Genomic DNA, 21,244 nt, shown 5'->3' on the forward strand with positions numbered 1-21,244 from the left:
TTTTATAATAACTTATTTTATTTCTAAGTTACTATAAATTTTTACAATATATATTTTTATTCTAAATCTCAAATTTTGACTACATTATATTGTGATATTATTTTGTAAACTTTTGTTGTAAATTTTTTGTTAGCATGTGAATGAACTTTGTAATTGTATAATATTCTTATATTGAACTAGTGTCTTTTCGAAAAATATAATAATTATTTAAGATCAACTATATTTTTTATAAATTAAATATAAATTTAAAATAGGTGAGAAATAATAAGAGTAGTGTCTATGTTAATGCTAGTTTTGACTGTGTGTTAATATTAGGTTTAGGTATCCGTAGGAATTTTTTGTATCTGGTTTGCACAAACTTCGTACAAAATTATGTCATTAAACCTAACATTAACCTTGTCGATCATTACACAAGACAAGGATCAATAAAAATATGTCATTAAACCTAACATTAACCTTGTCGATCAATCATTACACAAGACAAGGATAAATAAAAATTATCTTTGTTTGCTCAACTATCACCAATTACTACACTTCAGATATATAACCATGCCATATCAATGTGTACAAACATTTTACTCAATTTTGTACATGTAATATTAGCCTTTAATATTTCAATAGGTGGTAACATTGCAACGGTATTTTACACATTGGTTTCAATATGTACTATGATAAAATATTGTTAATGAGTAAAGAAAAACAAGATCAGATTAGAGGTCAGAGATGTGGTCTACAATGCAAACATATTTTAATATAAAATTTTCACAATAAATTTATACTTTCAAGTGTGTTGACTTTGCAGTATTTTTTTGATTTGTCATATTTATATAATGAGAAGTACTTCTCAAAACAATCACAGATATATCTTAATTCTTATTCTCTTATTTTATTTCACTGATTTTATATAATTTATAATAATATTTTCTGTGTGTTCAGCAAATGAAATAAACATATACATTGAAACAATAAAGTGGTGCCTACTCCAGAAGTGTAAATTTAGGAGAGAAGGTTTTCAGGTATATCAGGACAAAATATTTGAAAATGATTTATTTTAACTAAATAGTTTATCAGAGTACATAGCCAACAAATATCTTGTATTGCAGAACAACACTAGAGAAAATAGAACTGAAACATCACGCGTTTTTAGAAACAGCAAGAACAAGCGTAACAGTACTTGCTGCTTTCGTGTGAGACAGAATTCGTCCCCCCATAACATTACCCTTATCATCTACAAATTGAACATGGAAAACACTAATAATGTTTCCAGAAGCAGCATCTGAACCACGGTAAGTCCCCGAAAATGAAATTATGTGATAGCATGTAGAACTGCACAGCGGACGGATTGCACCGGGTGAATAGGCAACATCGACATCAGAAATGAGTCCATGGCCAGTAAGCACATTTACAAAAAGCCCGAAATGCAGTGCAAATTGCACCACACAACTTATGACATCAAATCCACTAGGGATTTCCAGAATGACTGGTTTGTTGATGCCATTCATCGACTCACTGTTGGTCATTAAAGATCCATCAGAATTGAACGAAAATTGAGGGGCTCCTCAATGCCTCCCTGGAGCTGCAGATGGTGAGCTTGTATCCTTGGACTTGGGTTCCTCGTGATTTTCTTCCGGGAGAAGTGTGGACGGGGATCCATCAAATTTTCTTGAATTACTCATGACTGCGAAAATGTTTTTTTTTTTGCCTGCGAAAATGTTATTACTGCAGAACTGAAGAATAACCAGCAATTAATAGATATCATTTATTCAATAAAATATCTGTGATTTGATTTTATTCATAGGGACAATCTTTTGGATGTTATTTTGATACATAAAATCTTTCCACTGATTGATTGATGGAAGAGATATATATGCTAAATTCATACTCCCTCCGTCTAACTCATTTCTATACAGTTTTCTTTTTGGATGTCCCATTATTTCTATACATTTCAAAAATAGTAACTTTTTATGATATAAAACACTATTACACCCACTGATTTCTTCCGCTATCTCCATTCTATAATAATAACACTATTACACCCACTACTTTCCTTCATTATCACAAATCTATTATTAAAAATATATGGATCCCACCACTTTACCTACTTTTCATCTAATTTTACTCATTTTTTTACACTTTTTCTTGGTCTCTGTGTCCCAACCAAATATATACAATTGGTTGGGACGGAGAGAGTAGTAAATAATTTATGAATTTTTATAGATTATTATAACTTATTTTAATTTTATGCAAAATCCGGTGGAGTTGAACTAAAGTATTGGTATATATGATGCATATCCTAAAGAATTTGAATATCCTCAGTCAAAATCTCGTAGATTATACTCGAGAAAAAAAATAACAACGATGAAAATAGTGTATTTGATACCCACCCCAAGAATTCAAATAAACTCCATTAAAATCTCGTAGATAATGCTCGAGAAAAGAATATAATAATGGAGAACATCGTACATATTTGATACCCATCCCAATGAATTCAAGTAAGCTCTGTCAAAATTTTATATATAGACTATACTTAAAGGGAAAAACAATAACAATGAAGAAAATCATATTTCATGCTCATCCTAAAAATCAAGTACTCCCTATGTTTCAAAATACATGTCCACTTTTGAAAAAAAAATTGTTTCAAAATACTTGTCCACTTCAACTTTTAATGTAAATTCATATTTCCAAAATCAACTCTTCTTCACATATTTCTAATTTATATTTCCAAGATCAACCATACACCACATATTATGTTCAATTAATGACTTAATACCCATCTTTTTTCTCAAAATTCACTTTTTTAAACTATGTGATTTTTAGAAAGTGGACATATAATTTGAAACGGAGGGAGTATAATCTATCAAAATCTTATAGATTGTGCATGTTTGGACTAGGGCTTCTGGCTTCTTTTGATAAAAAACGGACTTCTACTTTTCTTGACCCGTTTGTGTAAAAAGCTCACAAGCACTTAAAAGAAGCTGAGAATGCTGCTAGCTTTTGTTTCAGAATTTCTAATTCTTTCCCAAATAGTTATAAGTCTTAATTTACTTCTCACTTCTAATGAACTTCTTTACTTTAAGAAATAAGCACTTTTTTAAGTATTGGAGAAAATCATATATCTGATTCCCACCACAAAGATTTTAAGTATACTCTGTCAAAATCTTGTAGATTAAGTTCAAGAAAAGAAAACTAATAATAAAGAAATTAATATTATATTTGATGCCCATCCCAAAAAAATCAAAAATAAACTATCAAAATCTCATAGATTATGCTCGAGAAAAGAAAATTAAAAACATGTTGGAAAGAGTCGAACACGGGTTTCTTGCAACAAAACAACAAAACTCGTACCAAGTATGATGCATAAAAATTAACAATTAAATGACTATATATTATCTAGTATTTTTTCATGTCTAGGGGGCATGGAGCCCTCTGCATCCCTGAGATTAATGAAAATATTAAGTATAATAATAAATTCTTAATTCAAAATCTCATGAATTTTATAAATATTATTAAAAACATAATATACACTAACAAAGTTTTCATGATGCTGGTGCCGAGGAACTCCATGATTGATTTTTATAAGTGCTATTAGCGCCATGGGATTCAACATACAGGTTAAAAATACTCATTCAATGATAGTCAAGATCTGATATGGAAGATGATCAGGATTTGATGAGTGACATCATCTCTAAAAGCACGCAGCTCATCAGTATCTAAAGGATGATCAAGATTGTTGTTCATCAGGATATGGAAGTTGGTCAGTAATAAAAGATATCTGTAAGTCTACACTACTAAAATCATGGGTTTATACTACATTAAACACTGTTATATATATATATATATATATATATATATATAATCTACAATTTTTATTGTCAGTTGTTGCACAGTTCGGGATTTTCTACTATATACTTTAGTGATTTGCGCTTTGCATATTAGTGATTTGTGCTGTATAAATTAGTGAGTATCACTTTAGAAATTGGTGAAACCGCGAGTACAAAATGAAACCGGGTGATAGTGACAACGGGATAGGCTGTGGTTTCAGGCGACGGAGGTGAGGCTGGAGGTGACGGTGGTGAAGGTGGAGGGGATGGTGGAGGTTGGGTGGATTTAGTGGTGATAGAAATAATGGATGTGGTGGTTATGGAGGGGGCGGGCAACATGGAGGTGGAGGTGATGGCGGAAGAGAAGGTGAAGGAGGCGGAGTTGGGGTTGGTGGAGATGGAGATGGAGTTGGGGTTGGTGGAGATGGATATTTTTCATTAACTGAGGGAGCCCAACATAACTTCCACAACCATTTCACCCTTTTAAAAAAGTTTCAGCAATGCAATATAAATAATATGCTGCAAGAAACTTATTCGATAAATGAAATAACCATGACAACTACAAATATCTTTTAGAAGTTAAATTGGGAAAAGACTTGAAAATAACACATTTTTCTTAACAATCAGGCAATAATGCTTTATTTCTTTCGGAGTGGACATGTCCAAGCATTATGTCCAACAATATGCCCTCATATGCCACATCCTTTGTTACGACTTGTGTTTGGATTCTGTACAACAACATCTGAATGAGGTTGTGGATCGACAAACTTGTCAATTGTTGCTTCCTTGTGTGTCACTAATTCTTTCATGTCAACTTTCATCGCCTGGATATGTGTGCGCATCTTACATACCGCGCTCTTATCAAAACCGGAGGGTTGATTTTCGGCATTCTTTGTCCAATGTGTGTTAATAAAAGCTAGTGGAATTTTGGAAACACCACATTGATGCAAACTTGCAAACGCATGTCTGCATAAGTAACCTCTCCGGACATAGAATTTGCACTCGCAATTTACATCGTGATCAGCAAGTCTCACAATAACCTAAAATTATATAGAAAATTGTATATCATCATGTTTTATAAAAAAATTCCATAAACTAACTGACTTAAAAAAACAACGTACCTCAAACAATCTTCCCTTTAATAATGCATCTTTTATTTTAAATTGTTTAACGCCTTCAATAAGACTAACTTCATCAATGCTTGTATGGTACCACGCCGATTCTATTTCTTCCCTGACTAGGTAGTACAGTTGACGTGTATATGTATATGTATATAGGGATAGGATCAAATAAAAACTTTTTTAAATTACAAACTTACAAATTTCTTTTTATTCTCCCATCGTGTTAATGCTTAGTTATAGAAAATATCCGTGTCGAAAATTCTTCAAAAAACATCACAATTTTTAAAAATAACGCATAAATAAATCGTGCATTCAACACATTTATAACTGGGGTTCAACATCAGGTGTAGAACACTAATTATCATTGTGTTGAATATATCTATAAAGATGCTTAAACTATACCTCTGGGGTTTGGGTACGGTCTACAAACATAAATATTAGTTATATAATACGTTTAACATAGTTTTTACATTGAAAAATTAGTTTATGTACTTCTCCAACACAATTTTAATCGATATTCAACTAGAATATCTTAAAAAATGTTGAACTCAAGTTATATATGTGTTGAATAAAAAAATTTGTAAGTTTGTAAGTTTGTATCAGAACCCACCCCTATGTATATATGTGTTATATGTTAAATGTAAGGTATATATATTGAAATATTATAAATTGTTAAGTATGAATATTAATATTTTACTTAATTTTATATGAGCAATATAGAATTTATATTCATTTTATCAAATATTTTATTTTTCTCAATTATTTTGCATTACAAAAATATGAATATAATGAAAATAATAAAATATAAATGATAAGTTGAATGATTGTATCCCTTAATCCCTTAAATCATAAATCTTGAATCCTATTTCAATGGCTTTTTACACCCCCTACCCTAATTCTTCACACTTATTTACAAAAATTGTCATCCAAATTTCTACTTTTGTCTAAACTCTCCATTGCATAACTTTCCAATACATGTTCCATTGGTGATTAAATGTTAAAAATCTTTATATACTATACACATCCATGTCACTAAAAAACAAAAAGTCTTCACCTGATTTATTTATTGACTCCCATTAAAACATATGCGGTCTTCTTGATAATCACGTGTGATGCTTTCCATTTCAAGCAAAAACACTGTATAGATAGAACTGATATGTCCAATGCAGCTGTTTTACTTCCTCTTTGGCTTCGTTTTGATTTCAATTTCGAAATTCAAATTCATATCATGAATTTAAACTCATATAGTCTCTTTTCATATCAAAGCTCTCCAACCTCGCACCTCCGTCTACTCCAAGTAATCCCCCCTCTCTCTCCTCGCGAATCTCTCTCTTTCTCCCTGAATATCTCTCTCTCTCCTAGCTCCCTCTCTCCGGCTGTCTCCCATATCTCTCTCTATTTCTTCATATATCTGTTCGACTCTCTCTCTCTCTCTCTCTCGTCCCATTTCACTGTCCCTCTTTTTTAGTATATATGTTAATATTTTAGTGTTACATTTTATATATAGTTCAGTGAAAAATGCATATTTTGAATTAAATTGTGGATTGATACTTAAATCTGTTAAATTGTTCTTCCCTACATTGCATGAGTATTCTTGATTCTATATCTTTACTAATGCTTGGATTTTTATTATATAATTGTTTAATTAGTAGTTTTCTTTTTGATTTTGCATCTCTACTGTTTGATATAAGTTCTCAGAGAACTTTCTGTTTCTTTTTAGTGTAGTAGTTCACGACAACAGTTGTTGACAACCCCCAATGTGAATTCTAAAGCAAAATAAGAGGGTAATGGTCTCCAGAGCTGCATAGGTGGTTCTTAGTAGCACTTGAAGAGCTTGGTGGTGCTCATGGTGTGTCTCGAACCAATTTATTTTTAGTACTATTTGTCACGCAAACTTGAACTCAGTGATCTAATAGCTGCTCTAGGGGAGACCACTGGGAAGCCTGCTTTTGAAAGGGTTCTTGAAATAATGAAGAGAAGTCCCAAGGGCAGGGTAAGGCTCCTGCATAATTTCAAATATTGTTAATGCTCCTAATCATGTTAAACTAATTTGAATTTACATCACAGTCATATACACACAACTGATATCTTACTAATAAACTTACACAAATGGCAGCATAGCTTAATTGAGAATAATTGGCTAATCTGTGTGAGTTCATTCTGAATGCAGGTGGCACCTCTGCTGTTTCAAGCATTTTCAACTATTCCATACATTTCACAAGTTTCATTTATCGGAACAGATGGTTTGTTCTTATCATACTACAAATGCCGTATATTCCAACTACTCATTGCCTATCAACCGAAAAAAGCTCAACAGTGTACACATGGTACACTCATCCAGTTGGTCGCAACACTGGAATGCCATACGGAGAAGCTATGATTACTCCTCCGAGTACTACAAATGCAACTACAGACAGATGAAGTGGTCTCTGTAACAATCTGCATCAAACCCACAAGGCAATCATCTATTTCGCGAATGTCCTGGCATATGGTTTTTAATTATATTGAATTCACTCAATTCATACTACGCTCAGTTTGATATGCACATCACACATCTAATTGTTATTTGTTATTTATTGATTCTGTATAATCTCTTTGTGTTTATGTGTTGTAGTTTCCTCCAAAGGTTATTTATGTGCAAGCAAAATTTCTTGATACATATTAATTTCAAGATCTTAATTTGTCCAAGTTAAAGTCATCTCACAACGGAATGCAAAGCGATTGATTGGGTTAACAATTATAATTTTGTGAGTTTTAATTAATTTCATCTATTTATTCATTGTGACAATCATTTTGTGTATTGTACTAAAAATTGATGGTGATGAATAAAATGGTTAACCTGAATTTTACTTTGTATAGCAAGCTGTTGGAATAATAGTTTCAAAACTCAATGCTCTGTTTCATCGAAAGGAATGGACTTTGGTGCCAATGGAATAAAACTGTTTTATTTTAAGGGTAAGTAATATGATCTTTTGTCACCCCTCCATTCAGTTCCTATAAATTTGATATTTATTCTCCACCTTTTTCTACTATCCCCAAATCCTTCATTGTAATTTGTAAAATCTGTAAAGATTTACTATAATGATGAAATTCTTGCTTTCGGCTAATTAGTAGAATTTCATACCAGGTACTATCATGACAATTTCGAAGGACAGGGTGAAACCATCTCCTCTGCCTGATAGCTGGAAGCTTGCTGAGATTTTTACCACTGGTATTGTTCTTGGTAGTTACTTGGCAATGATGACAGTTACTCCCTCCGTCCCCTTTTACATGTCCATTTTGACTTTTGACCAGTCAAATTGACTATATTTGATTGAACTTTACATGTATTAGATAATTGAGAAAAACAACAAAAATTATAGCATTACAAATTATATTTAATTTATTTTAATATGCAACTTTCAGATTTTAGAAATAATGAGTAGATAATTTTTAATGCTTAGTCAAAAATTGGTCAATTTGACTCCTCGAAAAGCAAAATGGACATGTAAAAGGGGACGGAGGGAGTATATTTTTCTGGGCTGCATATAAAACAAACTTCTTTCCGGTAAGGAAGCTACCTGCCAACCATCACTTTCTTATACCATTTCCTATATCAATATCTGTGTTGGGTTTGTGGAGTCAGATTCGGAATAGGATTTGGTTAGAAATATTTGGACTCCTATTAGAGTTAGATATTTCAAAGTTAGACTCCTATTTTGGTTAGGCCAATTTCTTCTCTTATAAATACTCCCATGTAATTGTAAAATCACAACAACAAAAAATTGTGAGAGATCAATAAAATTAGTGTGGCTTGTGGAGCAGGATTTTCCGAACCACGTAAAATCTTTGTCTTGTGTGATTGTCGTTTATTTTTCTTGTTCTTCTTTATTCGCTTTTGGGTTTTACTTTCGTTGTTGTATACTCAACAACTGGTATCAGAGCCAGGTTTTCAGGCGAGTGGGAGCGATGGCAGAAGATGGGAAAATAAAGATCGACAAATTTGATGGAAGAGATTTCGGGTTCTGGAAGATGCAGATAGAAGATTATCTATACCTGAAAAAGCTACATGAACCGTTAGAAGAGAAGAAGCCAGCTTCAATGGATGAGACAGCATGTAAGTTATTGGACAGGCAGGCTCTGGGTGTTGTCCGATTGTCTTTGGCGAAGAACGTTGCTTACAATATCGTCAAAGAAACGACAACTCATGGATTCATCAAAGCATTATCAAACATGTATGAGAAGCCGTCTGCGTCAAATAAGGTATATCTGATTCGCTTGTTATTTGCCACGATATTGAATGAAGGTGATTGTGTTGCTGATCATGTTAACGAATTTAATTCTATCCTATCAAGACTAACATCTGTAGATATTAAATTCGATGATGAAGTACAAGCCTTATTGTTGGTATCCTCTTTACCGGATAGTTGGTCAGGATTTGTCACTGCAATTTGCAATTCATCAAGGAGTGGTAAGATGACTTTTGATGGAGTTCGAGATTCGATTCTTGGAGAAGATATTCGTAGGAGAAACTCAGGAGAGTCGTCAGGTTCCTTGTTGAGTGCTGAGGGTAGAGGCAGAAAGACCAGAAGGGGGCAGAATCAGGGGCGTCACTAATCGAAGTCACAAAAGAGAGGACAATCCAAAGATCACAAGGATATTGTTTGTTGGAATTTTCAAAAGAAGGGTCACTTCAGAAATCAGTGTACAGCTACCGCAGCTCCTAAAGGTAAGAAGAAATAGGATGATTCGGCTAATATAGTTGAAGAAGTGGTGAATGACTATGCGTTGATTTGCTGTGTTGAATGTTCTGTTGAATCATGGGTTATGGATTCTGGTGCATCATTCCATGCTACCCCTTGCAAGGATTTGATGTTAAATTTCAGAGCTGAAAATTTTGGGAAAGTCTGTCTTGCTGATGATGAGACTTTGGATATTGTGGGCATGGGAGATATTAATCTCAAAACCTCTTTAGGAACTGATTGGATGTTGAAAGATGTAAGGTATATTCCTGGACTGAAGAAGATGTTGTTATCTGTGGGTCAGTTAGACAAGGAAGGGTATCGAGTTACTTTCGGAGACGGACAATGGAAGGTTATAAAGGGGAATCTTGTTGTTGCTCGTGGAGAGAAAAAGGGGACGTTGTATATAGTTGAACAATCTAGCTGTGAAGTAAATTCAGTTGCAGATGAGATTGGTTCTTCGGCTTTGTGGCACCAAAGGCTTGGACATATGAGTGAAAAGGGCATGAAGTTGTTAGCTTCTCAGGGGAAGATTCCAGAGCTGAAGAATGTGGAAGTTGGTTTCTGCGAGCCATGTGTTCTTGGAAAACAGAAACGGGTTACTTTTGCAAAATCAGGGAGGACACCCAAGGCGGATAAGTTAGAGCTGATTCATACGGATGTATATGGTCCAACAACAGCTGCGCACTAGGAGGATCTCGCTACTATGTCACTTTCATTGATGATTCCACTAGAAAGGTATGGGTTTATTTTCTGAAAAATAAATCAGATGTGTTTGTTACTTTCAAGAAGTGGAAGACTGAAGTTGAAAATCAGACTGGTTTGAAGATTAAGAGTTTGATTTCAGATAATGGTGGTGAGTATAGTAGTGAAGAGTTTAAAAGCTATTGCACAGAATATGGGATTAGAATGATTAAAACTATTCCAGAGACACCACAACAGAATGGAGTTGCGGAACGCATGAATAGAACCTTGAATGAGAGGGCCAAGAGTATCAGATTACATGCAGGGTTGCCAAAGATGTTTTGGGCAGATGCAGTGAGCACGGCAACGTATCTCATAAATAGGGGACCTTCAGTTCCTTTGGGGTTCAAGATTCCTGAAGAAGAGTGGCAGGGAAAGGAGGTAAATTTTTCACACTTGCGAGTTTTTGGGTGTGTTTCTTACGTGCGTGTTAAAGATTCAGACAGAGACAAGCTTGATCCGAAAGCGAAAAAGTGTATCTTCATTGGTTATGGCTCAGATGATATGGGTTATCGTTTCTGGGATGAACAAATGAAGAAAGTTGTTAGAAGTAGAGATGTTACTTTTAACGAGAATGCAATATATAAGGATAAGCTTGCAGTTGATTCTGAATTTACAAAGGAACAACCTGAAAAAGAGAAGGTGGTGCTTGATGATATTACAGAAGAAGATCTTGCAAGAAATAGTGGGAGTTCTGATAATGTTCCAGTTACTCCAGAGGCTGAGGTAATAAGATCTAGCAGAACTGTGAGGCCACCACAAAGATTTTCACCTTCAGCATATTATATGTTATTGACCGAGGATGGAGAGCCTCAGTGTTATTCAGAGGCAGTTCAGGTGGATGATTCAGTTAAGTGGAAATCAGCCATGGAAGAAGAGATGAATTCTCTTGAGAAGAATGATACTTGGTCTTTAACAGAATTACCAGCAGGGAAGAAGGCTTTACAGAATAAGTGGGTGTTCAGGATCAAAGATGAACCTAATGGCAGCAAGAGGTACAAAGCAAGATTAGTAGTCAAGGGGTATCAACAGAAAAAGAGTATTGACTATACTGATATATTTTCTCCGGTTGTTAAGATGACTACTATCAGAATTGTGTTGAGTATTGTGGCCGCTGAGGACTTACATCTAGAGCAACTGGATGTTAAAACCGCGTTCTTACATGGTGATCTTGATGAAGACATCTACATGGTACAGCCAGAGGGTTTTCAGATAGCTGGGAAAGAAAACCTTGTTTGCAAGCTTATAAAAAGCTTGTATGGTTTGAAGCAAGCACCACGACAATGGTACTTGAAGTTTGACAACTTTATGATGAGGAATGGGTACACAAGGAGTGCAATGGATCATTGTTTTTACTTTAAACGGTTTGACTCATCGTATATCATATTGTTCTTGTATGTTGATGACATGTTAATAGCAGGCTCAAACATGAGGGAAATCAACAAGCTAAAGAGATAGATGTCTGAGGAGTTTGAGATGAAAGATATGGGTGCAGCAAAACAGATACTTGGTATGAGCATCATGAGGGATAGATCTGAAGGTACATTAAAATTATCCCAGGAGAAGTACATCGGAAAATTGTTGGAGAAATTCAGTATCCAGGATGCGAAGACCAGAAGTACACTGTTGGCGGCTCACTTTAATCTTACAAAGAAGCAGTCACCTAAAACGGATGAAGACAAGGAATATATGGCTAAAGTTACATATGCGTCTGCAGTTGGCAGTTTAATGTATGCTATGGTGTGTACAAGGCCAGACATTGCTCATGCAGTGGGAGTTGTTAGCAGGTTCATGTCTAATCCAGGGAAAGAGCATTGGGAAGCAGTCAAGTGGTTGTTGCGCTACTTGAAAGGCACATCCAAGATTGCATTATGTTACAAAAAAAAAGATGTTATCTTGGAAGGATTCTCTGATGCAGATTTGGGTGGATGTTTGGATACAAGAAAGAGTACTACGGGATATATTTTCACTTTGGGTGGCACAGCAGTTAGTTGGATGTCTTGACTTCAAAAGAGTGTTGCTCTTTCAACCACGGAAGCTGAATATATGGCTATCTCTGAAGCAAGCAAGGAGATGATTTGGTTGAAGAATTTTCTTGAGGAGTTGGGCAAGAAACAGGCGGACAGTGCTTTATATAGCGATAGTCAGAGTGCTATTCATCTTGCGAAGAATCCTGTGTTTCATGCTAGGACGAAGCATATTCAGCTGAGATATCACTTTACAAGAGAGTTGATTAGCAATGGTACTTTGTCCTTGAAGAAAATCCTTGGTTCAAAGAATCCTGCAGATATGTTGACTAAGGTGGTTACCAGTGAAAAGTTGAAGCTTTGCATAGCTTCAACTGGCCTTCAGAATTGATTGATGAGAAGGCGCCGCACTATTTTGAGTTATTAATTGAAGTAGTGGATTTTACTAGATTTACAAGTGAAGTGAAGTGAAGATGAGGTCAGACTCCAAGTGGGAGATTGTTGGGTTGGTGGAGTCAGATTCGGAATAGGATTTGGTTAGAAATATTTGGACTCCTATTAGAGTTAGATATTTCAAAGTTAGACTCCTATTTCGGTTAGGCCAATTTCTTCTCTTATAAATACTCCCATGTAATTGTAAAATCACAACACAAAAAAATTGTGAGAGATCAATAAAATTAGTGTGGCTTGTGGAGTAGGATTTTCCGAACCACGTAAAATCTTTGTCTTGTGTGATTGTCGTTTATTTTTCTTGTTCTTATTTATTCGCTTTTGGGTTTTGCTTTCGTTGTTGTATACTCAACATATCTGATCAGTTGATATTTTCTTTTTTTGTTAAATGAGACCGTTGATATTAAATCCTTTAAAGCACAATATCATTGTGAGCAGTATTGTTGTTTTATGAACAAAGGAAAGGATATTTCTCAAGCTATTATTTCTACTTCGAGTATTAACGTCAAATTAGTAACTACCTTGATAGAGGGTGCATTTGCTGCCTACAGGGAGATGTAACAACCCCAAATTCTAAAATACTTATAATTATAATTTAATAACTTTATTGTTTAATTGGCTTGAGTAATAATTAAATTAACATTATTACTCTTTGATTAAAGTTATAGCGACGCAAGAAATATTTAATAAATTATTTAGATATTATTTATAAAAGTACCATGACGAGGAAATAAAAAGTGCAGGCCATAATAATTTTATTATTATTATTTATGACATTACGAGATACACAATTATATATATATATATATAGAGAGAGAGAGTAGCTAATTGGATTATTTCAAAACTAATAACGGTAGCGACAAATCTAAGTATTTAGATAGTCGCACAGCAGAAATTATTTCTTCATTTACTCAATAGAGCAATTATAAATTGTCATTAAAATTATTTATTTATTTTTTTGCTAGTTGATTGAGTGGAACTCCCGACCTCCCGCAAGGGGACAAGAGCTCTACCACCATACCAACACTTTGTTGGCAAATTATTTATTACAGCTATTAAATAGTATGCCTAAATAGTGAAAAGTGAGTATTATTATAAATAAATAATAGACGGGGGAAAAGAAACAATTGTGTTCGATAACCATATAATCAGAAATAATTTTTATTTTTCTAAGGGATTTAACCAAATATACAAGTTTTGCAATCAAGGACAAATGTTAGGACATAAATAAAACTAGTTGTCCTTGGGAGCAATTTATAAAATTTGTATTATAAAAAGGCTAGTAAATAGTAATTAACTTACAACTCTAAGTTTAGAGAGAGAAATTGGGGGGAAGAAAATTGAGAGAGAGAGAAAATTAGGAATTTGAGAAAAAGAAGGACATTCAAAAGAGAAGATATTGGAAAAATCACAAGCCTAATTAGGTGAGATTTATCATCTTCCCTATGTAATTTATGTATAAAGAATATAATTGATACTTATATTTATGTTCACACACGGCCCAAGAGGAATGGTCAAGATTAACATTCATGGTTGTTTCTTGGATGAACTTATCCCTGACGCGCAATATTTTTGATATTTGTGAAGTATAAGAATAGCAAAGGCAAAATTCTGTGGATGTTGTGTCGTTCTTTGGACATTTGAAATAAAAGGGTTAACAAATATCACGCAATGATGAAAAGTTGTAAGAGAGCTTTTATTGAGAATTGGGAGCATTACAAGCCTAAAATTCGATTATTTGGATCCCTTTTGAGAATGGAAGAACGCAAGGGTAAGCTGGATTCATCCTGATCCAGCAAGCATTGTGCAGGAGCACAAGGAAACAAGAACTGTTGAAAAGAGAAATCACGTCGTTGGGCCGGAATCAGAAGGATTTTTAAGAATTTCACAATATTCTCAGATTTCCCTAAATTTAGAATATCCCACATAACTCAATATATTTGGATTCGAATCTTAAGAATAGTTAAAAAAATCAAAATAGAATATACACAAAATTTTAAATTGGAAAATTTCTTTTCTAAAATAATCTAGATTATTCCAAATTTCATTTGGTCTGCATAAAATAAATGAGAAAACGTGTACACACCCTATGCTATGCACATATAAATACAGTGCTCTTCGTTGTATATTTTATACTCAAAACTTAGTTTCTCTCTCTCATACTCAAAACTCAGTTTCTCTCTCTCTAGCAAAAAATGTCTGCAACATCGTTTGATGATCTTCCCCCTGAAACAATCATCAAAATCCTCTTAAGACTGCCTGCCTGTGAAGACCTTGTGAGGTCAACTTCAGTCAACAAAACATGGCACCTCTTATTAACCACCCCGCGCATTCTCATGACAATGCTTTGCTTATTATCCATCCTTCCACCTCTCTCCAAAAGGACTGCTCTTTATTCTCTGCGAAACTTCCAGTACCATTATCGAAAAATTCAATATTCCTTTTGAGACCAAACTCGTACTTTGAAATTAATTGCTCAGGTTCATGGAATGCTTTTAATTACTGATTTACAAACTGATTATGCTTCCAGGAGTTGTATCTTTGGAATCCTTATGTTAAGCGACATAGAGTACTGGTTTCGAGTTGTTATAAGAAGCATATGGATAACCTGGAAACGACGTGTGCTTTGGGGATGGGTTTTGACAAGCTCATGAATGATTACAAAATTGTAAGGATTATTTATGTTGAGGATGACCAGGGGGAGCTGTGGGTGATGTAGCTCCTAAGGTTGAAATTTTTAGCCGGCGGAGAACGTATGGAGGAAGATTAAAAACCCTGGAGTTCCACGACTAGATATTGAAGATGGGGTTTTCGTTGATGGTGTTTTTATCACTGGTTGGAAAGCAACTATGCCATAGTTGACCACACCAGTACTTGTCATGGTCACAAACTGAGGATAATGTCCTTCGATTTTCATTCTGAGCTGTTTGGTGAATTTAACCTCCCCGATGATCTTTCCAAATTTTGGCAAGAAATCCCATAAATAAGCTTATGCGGTTTGAGGATTCACTTGCTCTTTGTGTTCTAGATGAACCACTAAATAAGGGGGGACTCTGGTCCTTCCTATTGTATATGGTTGATGAGACAAGAAAATGGTGTGGGTCACCTGGACTCTGCGTTTTAGATATGTACTTGAAGAGTGTGGGTATCCTTTAGCCATTACCAAGAACGGGACCCTAGTAATAGAGTTATTTTGCTCAAAGAACCCCGGTTTGGCAGCATAGTCTTTGTAACCAGAGCATGATTCATCAAGATCATGGATTTGGTGAATGTATGGGTCCAGTAGAGATTCAACATCGGTTTTTAATATTTCTATTGTCGACACTTCCTTTCGACAGAGTTTAATCTTGTATGAGGGAGGAAAATCGCTGCTGAAATATGCAAAGTACTAGGAAACGCGGGTCATCTGCTGATAATTGAAATCTTTGCAAGTTTCAGTACTGTTATTGTCTTATATAACGACTATATGTGGACAGATAGTTTATGTATTTTTTGATCTCATTGGAAGTAACATTTTTGTGTTTGTTGCCCATTTGTAGTAGGAGGTAAAATCTTTTTTCAGAATATATTTATTACTATACATATTTTTTGTATAATTAGCTAGGTAAAAGAAGTGGTTACCATAGTATCATACTATCTCTTTTTTTCTAAAGAATTGGTGGCGCAGCTTGTTGATAGCTTGGCATTATTCTCCGGCTATAATTATCTACGGGAACCTGTAATGGATGATTTACTCAAGTGCTATTCTACAAAATCACATTGATAATTGATTTTTTTAAGTCACTAGATGTGTGTTCATCCATGAATTGTAATAAAATAAAATTGTCGAGTTCCTTAAGGTAATAGCCCTCGACCAATTTTGGACATTGGACAGAAGGAAGGGACTACTGTCTTTGTAGTTTGATAACAATGCTTTCATATCATGTGATTATGCTTCCACAAAACTCCATATTTCAAGAAACAAAGAGTCTTATTTTCCCCTTATTTTAAGAAGCATTTGGATAACCGAGAAATGACTAATGAAATAAACTTGAATAATTTTGATTGTTGGGATCAGAACAAACAATTGGCAGATGGATACGAAATTTTTACAATACCAAAATCCTGCAAAAATAATTTAATTAGACTACTTTGAGGCGTGATACTATCACCTTTTTTAAGAATTTATTTCACCCCAATTGTTAGCTACAATTTTCTAAGAGATTGCTAGAAAATTATTCGTGGAGGATACAACAATGCATGAAGGATGACAAATAACAATATTTTAGTGTCGCTTTATTTTTTGATAGGTAACACTAAAATGTTTTGGTGTTTTTTTAATGCATGAAGGTGACAAATAGTAATATTTTAGTGTGGCCTCTATTTTTGAGAGGTGACAATAAAATGTTTTGGGTGATTTTAGTATTACTAAGAGAAATTTAGGCTTTTAAATATATTTATTTAGTTTTTGTATAAAATGCTTGATTTCCAGTATAAACTCACCCAATTTGTAATTGTTTGCTTCTAAATCTTGCCCCTTCTAACTAAATCAAATCCTGCACTATATCTGGTTGAGAATAGTTTAGGTTTACTATGACTATGCTGTTATATGTAAAAATGTACTAGGAAAAGCACAAGAATTCTGAGAGTACATGATCACCAAGCACACCCCATTAAGGTGTCCCTTGATTCTAATAGTAATATTTTGAGTATACTTATGGTAAAAGTTAGAATTTCATACCATCTTAGGATAATTTATATTTTATTCTCGCTTAAATAGAATTAAACTAACTTTAATGAAAGTTTTTCAAATGTTGTTAATTGTATTTTAGTTTGCTAATTTGGATGATTTCCTCTCTTCTTTCTTTTTTTTTTTTGAAATAAGTTCTGGTGTTACGACATTTATATTTAAAAAGTTGTTTAGACACTCTAATGGATCCGGCCTCAATTTTAAAAATTAAGAACCTTTTTTAAATTGGAAATAAATAAAATCAGATTTTAAGGATTTTTAAGAAATTTCACAATATTCTCAGATATTCCTAAATTTATAATATCCACATTAACTCAATATATTTGGATTCGAATCTTAGAATATTTAAAATCAAAATAGAATATACACAAATTTTAAATTGGAAAATTTCTTTTCTAAAATAATCTAGATTATTCCAAATTTCATTTGGTCTGCATAAAATAAATGAGAAAACGTGTACACACCCTATGCTAATGCACATATAAATACACAGTGCTCTTCGTTGTATATTTTATACTCAAACTTAGTTTCTCTCTCTCATACTCAAAACTCAGTTTCTCTCTCTCTAGCAAAAAAATGTCTGCAACATCGTTTGATGATCTTCCTCCTGAAACAATCATCAAAATCCTCTTAAGACTGCCTGTGAAAGACCTTGTGAGGTCAACTTCAGTCAACAAAACATGGCACTCTCTTATTAACCACCCCTCGTCATTCTCATGACAATGCTTTGCTTATTATCCATCCTTCCACCTCTCTCCAAAAGGACTGCTCTTTATTCTCTGCGGAAACTTCCAGTACCATTATCGAAAAATTCAATATTCCTTTTGAGACCAAGACTCGTACTTTGAAATTAATTGCTCAGGTTCATGGAATGCTTTTAATTACTGATTTACAAACTGATTATGCTTCCAGGGAGTTGTATCTTTGGAATCCTTATGTTAAGCTACATAGAGTACTTGTTTCGAGTTGTTATAAGAAGCATATGGATAACCTGGAAACGACGTGTGCTTTGGGGATGGGTTTTGACAAGCTCATGAATGATTACAAAATTGTAAGGATTATTTATGTTGAGGATGACCAGGGGGAGCTGTTGGGTGATGTAGCTCCTAAGGTTGAAATTTTTAGCCTGGCGGAGAACGTATGGAGGAAGATTAAAAACCCTGGAGTTCCACGACTAGATATTGAAGATGGGGTTTTCGTTGATGGTTGTTATCACTGGTTGGAAAGCAACTATGCCATAGTTGACCACACCAGTACTTGTCATGGTCACAAACTGAGGATAATGTCCTTCGATTTTCATTCTGAGCTGTTTGGTGAATTTAACCTCCCCGATGATCTTTCCAAAATTTTGGCAAGAAATCCCATAAATAAGCTTATGCGGTTTGAGGATTCACTTGCTCTTTGTGTTCTAGATGAACCACTAAATAAGGGGGACTCTGGTCTTCCTTATTGTATATGGTTGATGAGACAAGAAAATGGTGTGGTCACCTGGACTCTGCGTTTTAGATATGTACTTGAAGAGTGTGGGTATCCTTTAGCCATTACCAAGAACGGGACCCTAGTAATAGAGTTATTTTGCTCAAAGAACCCCGGTTTGGCAAGCATAGTCTTTTGTAACCAGAGCATGATTCATCAAGATCATGGATTTGGTGAATGTATGGGTCCAGTAGAGATTTCAACATCGGTTTTTAATATTTCTATTGTCGACACTTCCTTTCGACAGAGTTTAATCTTGTATGAGGGAGGAAAATCGCTGCTGAAATATGCAAAGTACTAGGAAACGCGGGTCATCTGCTGATAATTGAAATCTTTGCAAGTTTCAGTACTGTTATTGTCTTATATAACGACTATATGTGGACAGATAGTTTATGTATTTTTTGATCTCATTGGAAGTAACATTTTTGTGTTTGTTGCCCATTTGTAGTAGGAGGTAAAATCTTTTTTCAGAATATATTTATTACTATACATATTTTTTGTATAATTAGCTAGGTAAAAGAAGTGGTTACCATATGTATCATACTATCTCTTTTTTTTCTAAAGAATTGGTGGCGCAACTTGTTGATAGCTTGGCATTATTCTCCGGCTATAATTATCTACGGGAACCTGTAATGGATGATTTACTCAAGTGCTATTCTACAAAATCACATTGATAATTGATTTTTTTTAAGTCACTAGATGTGTGTTCATCCATGAATTGTAATAAAATAAAATTGCCGAGTTCCTTAAGGTAATAGCCCTCGACCAATTTTGGACATTGGACAGAAGGAAGGGACTACTGTCTTTGTAGTTTTGATAACAATGCTTCATATCATGTGATTATGCTTCCACAAAACTCCATATTTCAAGAAACAAAGAGTCTTATTTTCCCCTTATTTTAAGAAGCATTTGGATAACCGAGAAATGACTAATGAAAATAAACTTGAATAATTTTGATTGTTGGGATCAGAACAAACAATTGGCAGATGGATACGAAATTTTTACAATACCAAAATCCTGCAAAAATAATTTAATTAGACTACTTTGAGGCGTGATACTATCACCTTTTTTAAGAATTTATTTCACCCCAATTGTTAACTACAATTTTCTAAGAGATTGCTAGAAAATTATTCGTGGAGGATACAACAATGCATGAAGGATGACAAATAACAATATTTTAGTGTCAGCTCTATTTTTTGATAGGTAACACTAAAATGTTTTGGTGTTTTTTTTAATGCAAGAAGGATGACAAATAGTAATATTTTAGTGTCGTCTCTATTTTTTGAGAGGTGACAATAAAATGTTTTGGGTGATTTTTAGTATTACTAAGAGAAATTTAGGCTTTTAAATATATTTGTTTAGTTTTTGTATAAAATGCTTGATTTCCAGTATAAACTCACCCAATTTGTAATTGTTTGCTTCTAAATCTTGCCCCTCCTAACTAAATCAAATCCTGCACTATATCTGGTTGAGAATAGTTTAGATTTACTGTGACTATGCTGTTATATGTAAAAACGTACTAGGAAAAGCATAAGAATTCTGAGAGTACATGATCACCAAGCACACCCCATTAAGGTGTCGCTTGATTCTAATAGTAATATTTTGAGTATACTTACGGTAAAAGTTAGAATTTCATACCATCTTAGGATAATTTATATTTTATTCACACTTAAAAAAAAATTAAAACAACTTAATGGAAGTTTTTCAAATGTTGTTAATTGTATTTTAGTTTGCTAATTTGGATGATTTTCTCTTCTTTTTTTTTTTTTTTGAAATAAGTTCTGGTGTTACGACATTTATATTTAAAAAGTTGTTTAGACACTCTAATGGATGCCGCCTCAATTTTAAAAATTAAGAACCTTTTTAAAAATTGGAAATCAATAAAATCAGATTTTTAAGATATTTCACAATATTCTCAGATTTTCCTAAATTTATAATAATTACATTAACTCAATATCTTTGGATTCGAATCTTAGGAATATTTAAATTCAAAATAGAATATACACAGAATTTTAAATTCGAAAATTTGTTTTCTAAAATCATCTAGATTATTCCAAATTTCATTTGGTCTGCGTAAAATAAATGAGAAAACGTGTATACACCCTATGCTAATGCACATATAAATACACAGTGCTTTTCGTTGTATATTTTATACTCAAAACTTAGTTTCTCTCTCTCATACTCAAAACTCGGTTTCTCTCTCTCTAGCAAAAAA

General features: G+C 33.8%; 2 protein-coding genes and 1 long non-coding RNA gene across 3 annotated transcripts; 2 read left to right on the forward strand and 1 right to left on the reverse strand.

Annotated features, from left to right (window-relative positions):
• Positions 1-1,133: 1,133 nt before the first annotated feature.
• On the reverse strand, positions 1,134-1,676 carry LOC108203912 (AT-hook motif nuclear-localized protein 23-like). Its single transcript, XM_017373116.2, has 2 exons — positions 1,567-1,676; positions 1,134-1,509 (listed from the first exon to the last, which is right to left on the reverse strand). Exons 1-2 carry the CDS (start codon positions 1,674-1,676, stop codon positions 1,134-1,136), a joined length of 486 nt encoding a protein of 161 aa, XP_017228605.2.
• Positions 1,677-6,734: 5,058 nt separating this feature from the next.
• LOC135149381 (uncharacterized) lies at positions 6,735-8,192 on the forward strand. Its single transcript, XR_010287840.1, has 4 exons — positions 6,735-6,935; positions 7,113-7,399; positions 7,557-7,897; positions 8,070-8,192. It is a non-coding gene; the product is annotated as an uncharacterized LOC135149381 (long non-coding RNA).
• Positions 8,193-18,129: 9,937 nt separating this feature from the next.
• LOC108201539 (F-box/kelch-repeat protein At3g06240-like) lies at positions 18,130-19,330 on the forward strand. The gene is made up of 2 exons (XM_064085326.1): positions 18,130-18,212; positions 18,466-19,330. The coding sequence occupies exons 1-2, from the start codon at positions 18,130-18,132 to the stop codon at positions 19,328-19,330; spliced, it is 948 nt and encodes a 315-aa protein (XP_063941396.1).
• Positions 19,331-21,244: the final 1,914 nt, after the last annotated feature.

The sequence above is a fragment of the Daucus carota genome, chromosome 9 (genome assembly GCF_001625215.2).
Source record: "Daucus carota subsp. sativus chromosome 9, DH1 v3.0, whole genome shotgun sequence".
NCBI lineage: Eukaryota > Viridiplantae > Streptophyta > Magnoliopsida > Apiales > Apiaceae > Daucus > Daucus carota.

Excerpts from the sequence above, each read along its gene's own strand:
- LOC108203912 (XM_017373116.2), bottom strand. The coding sequence starts at position 1,676 with ATGAGTAATTCAAGAAAATTTGATGGATCCCCGTCCACACTTCTCCCG. Across the intron at positions 1,510-1,566 it reads CCATCTGCAGCTCCAGGGAG|TGAGTCGATGAATGGCATCA; the intron begins GCATTGAGGAGC and ends AATGACCAACAG.
- LOC108201539 (XM_064085326.1), top strand. The coding sequence starts at position 18,130 with ATGTCTGCAACATCGTTTGATGATCTTCCTCCTGAAACAATCATCAAA. Across the intron at positions 18,213-18,465 it reads CCTGTGAAAGACCTTGTGAG|GGAGTTGTATCTTTGGAATC; the intron begins GTCAACTTCAGT and ends TTATGCTTCCAG.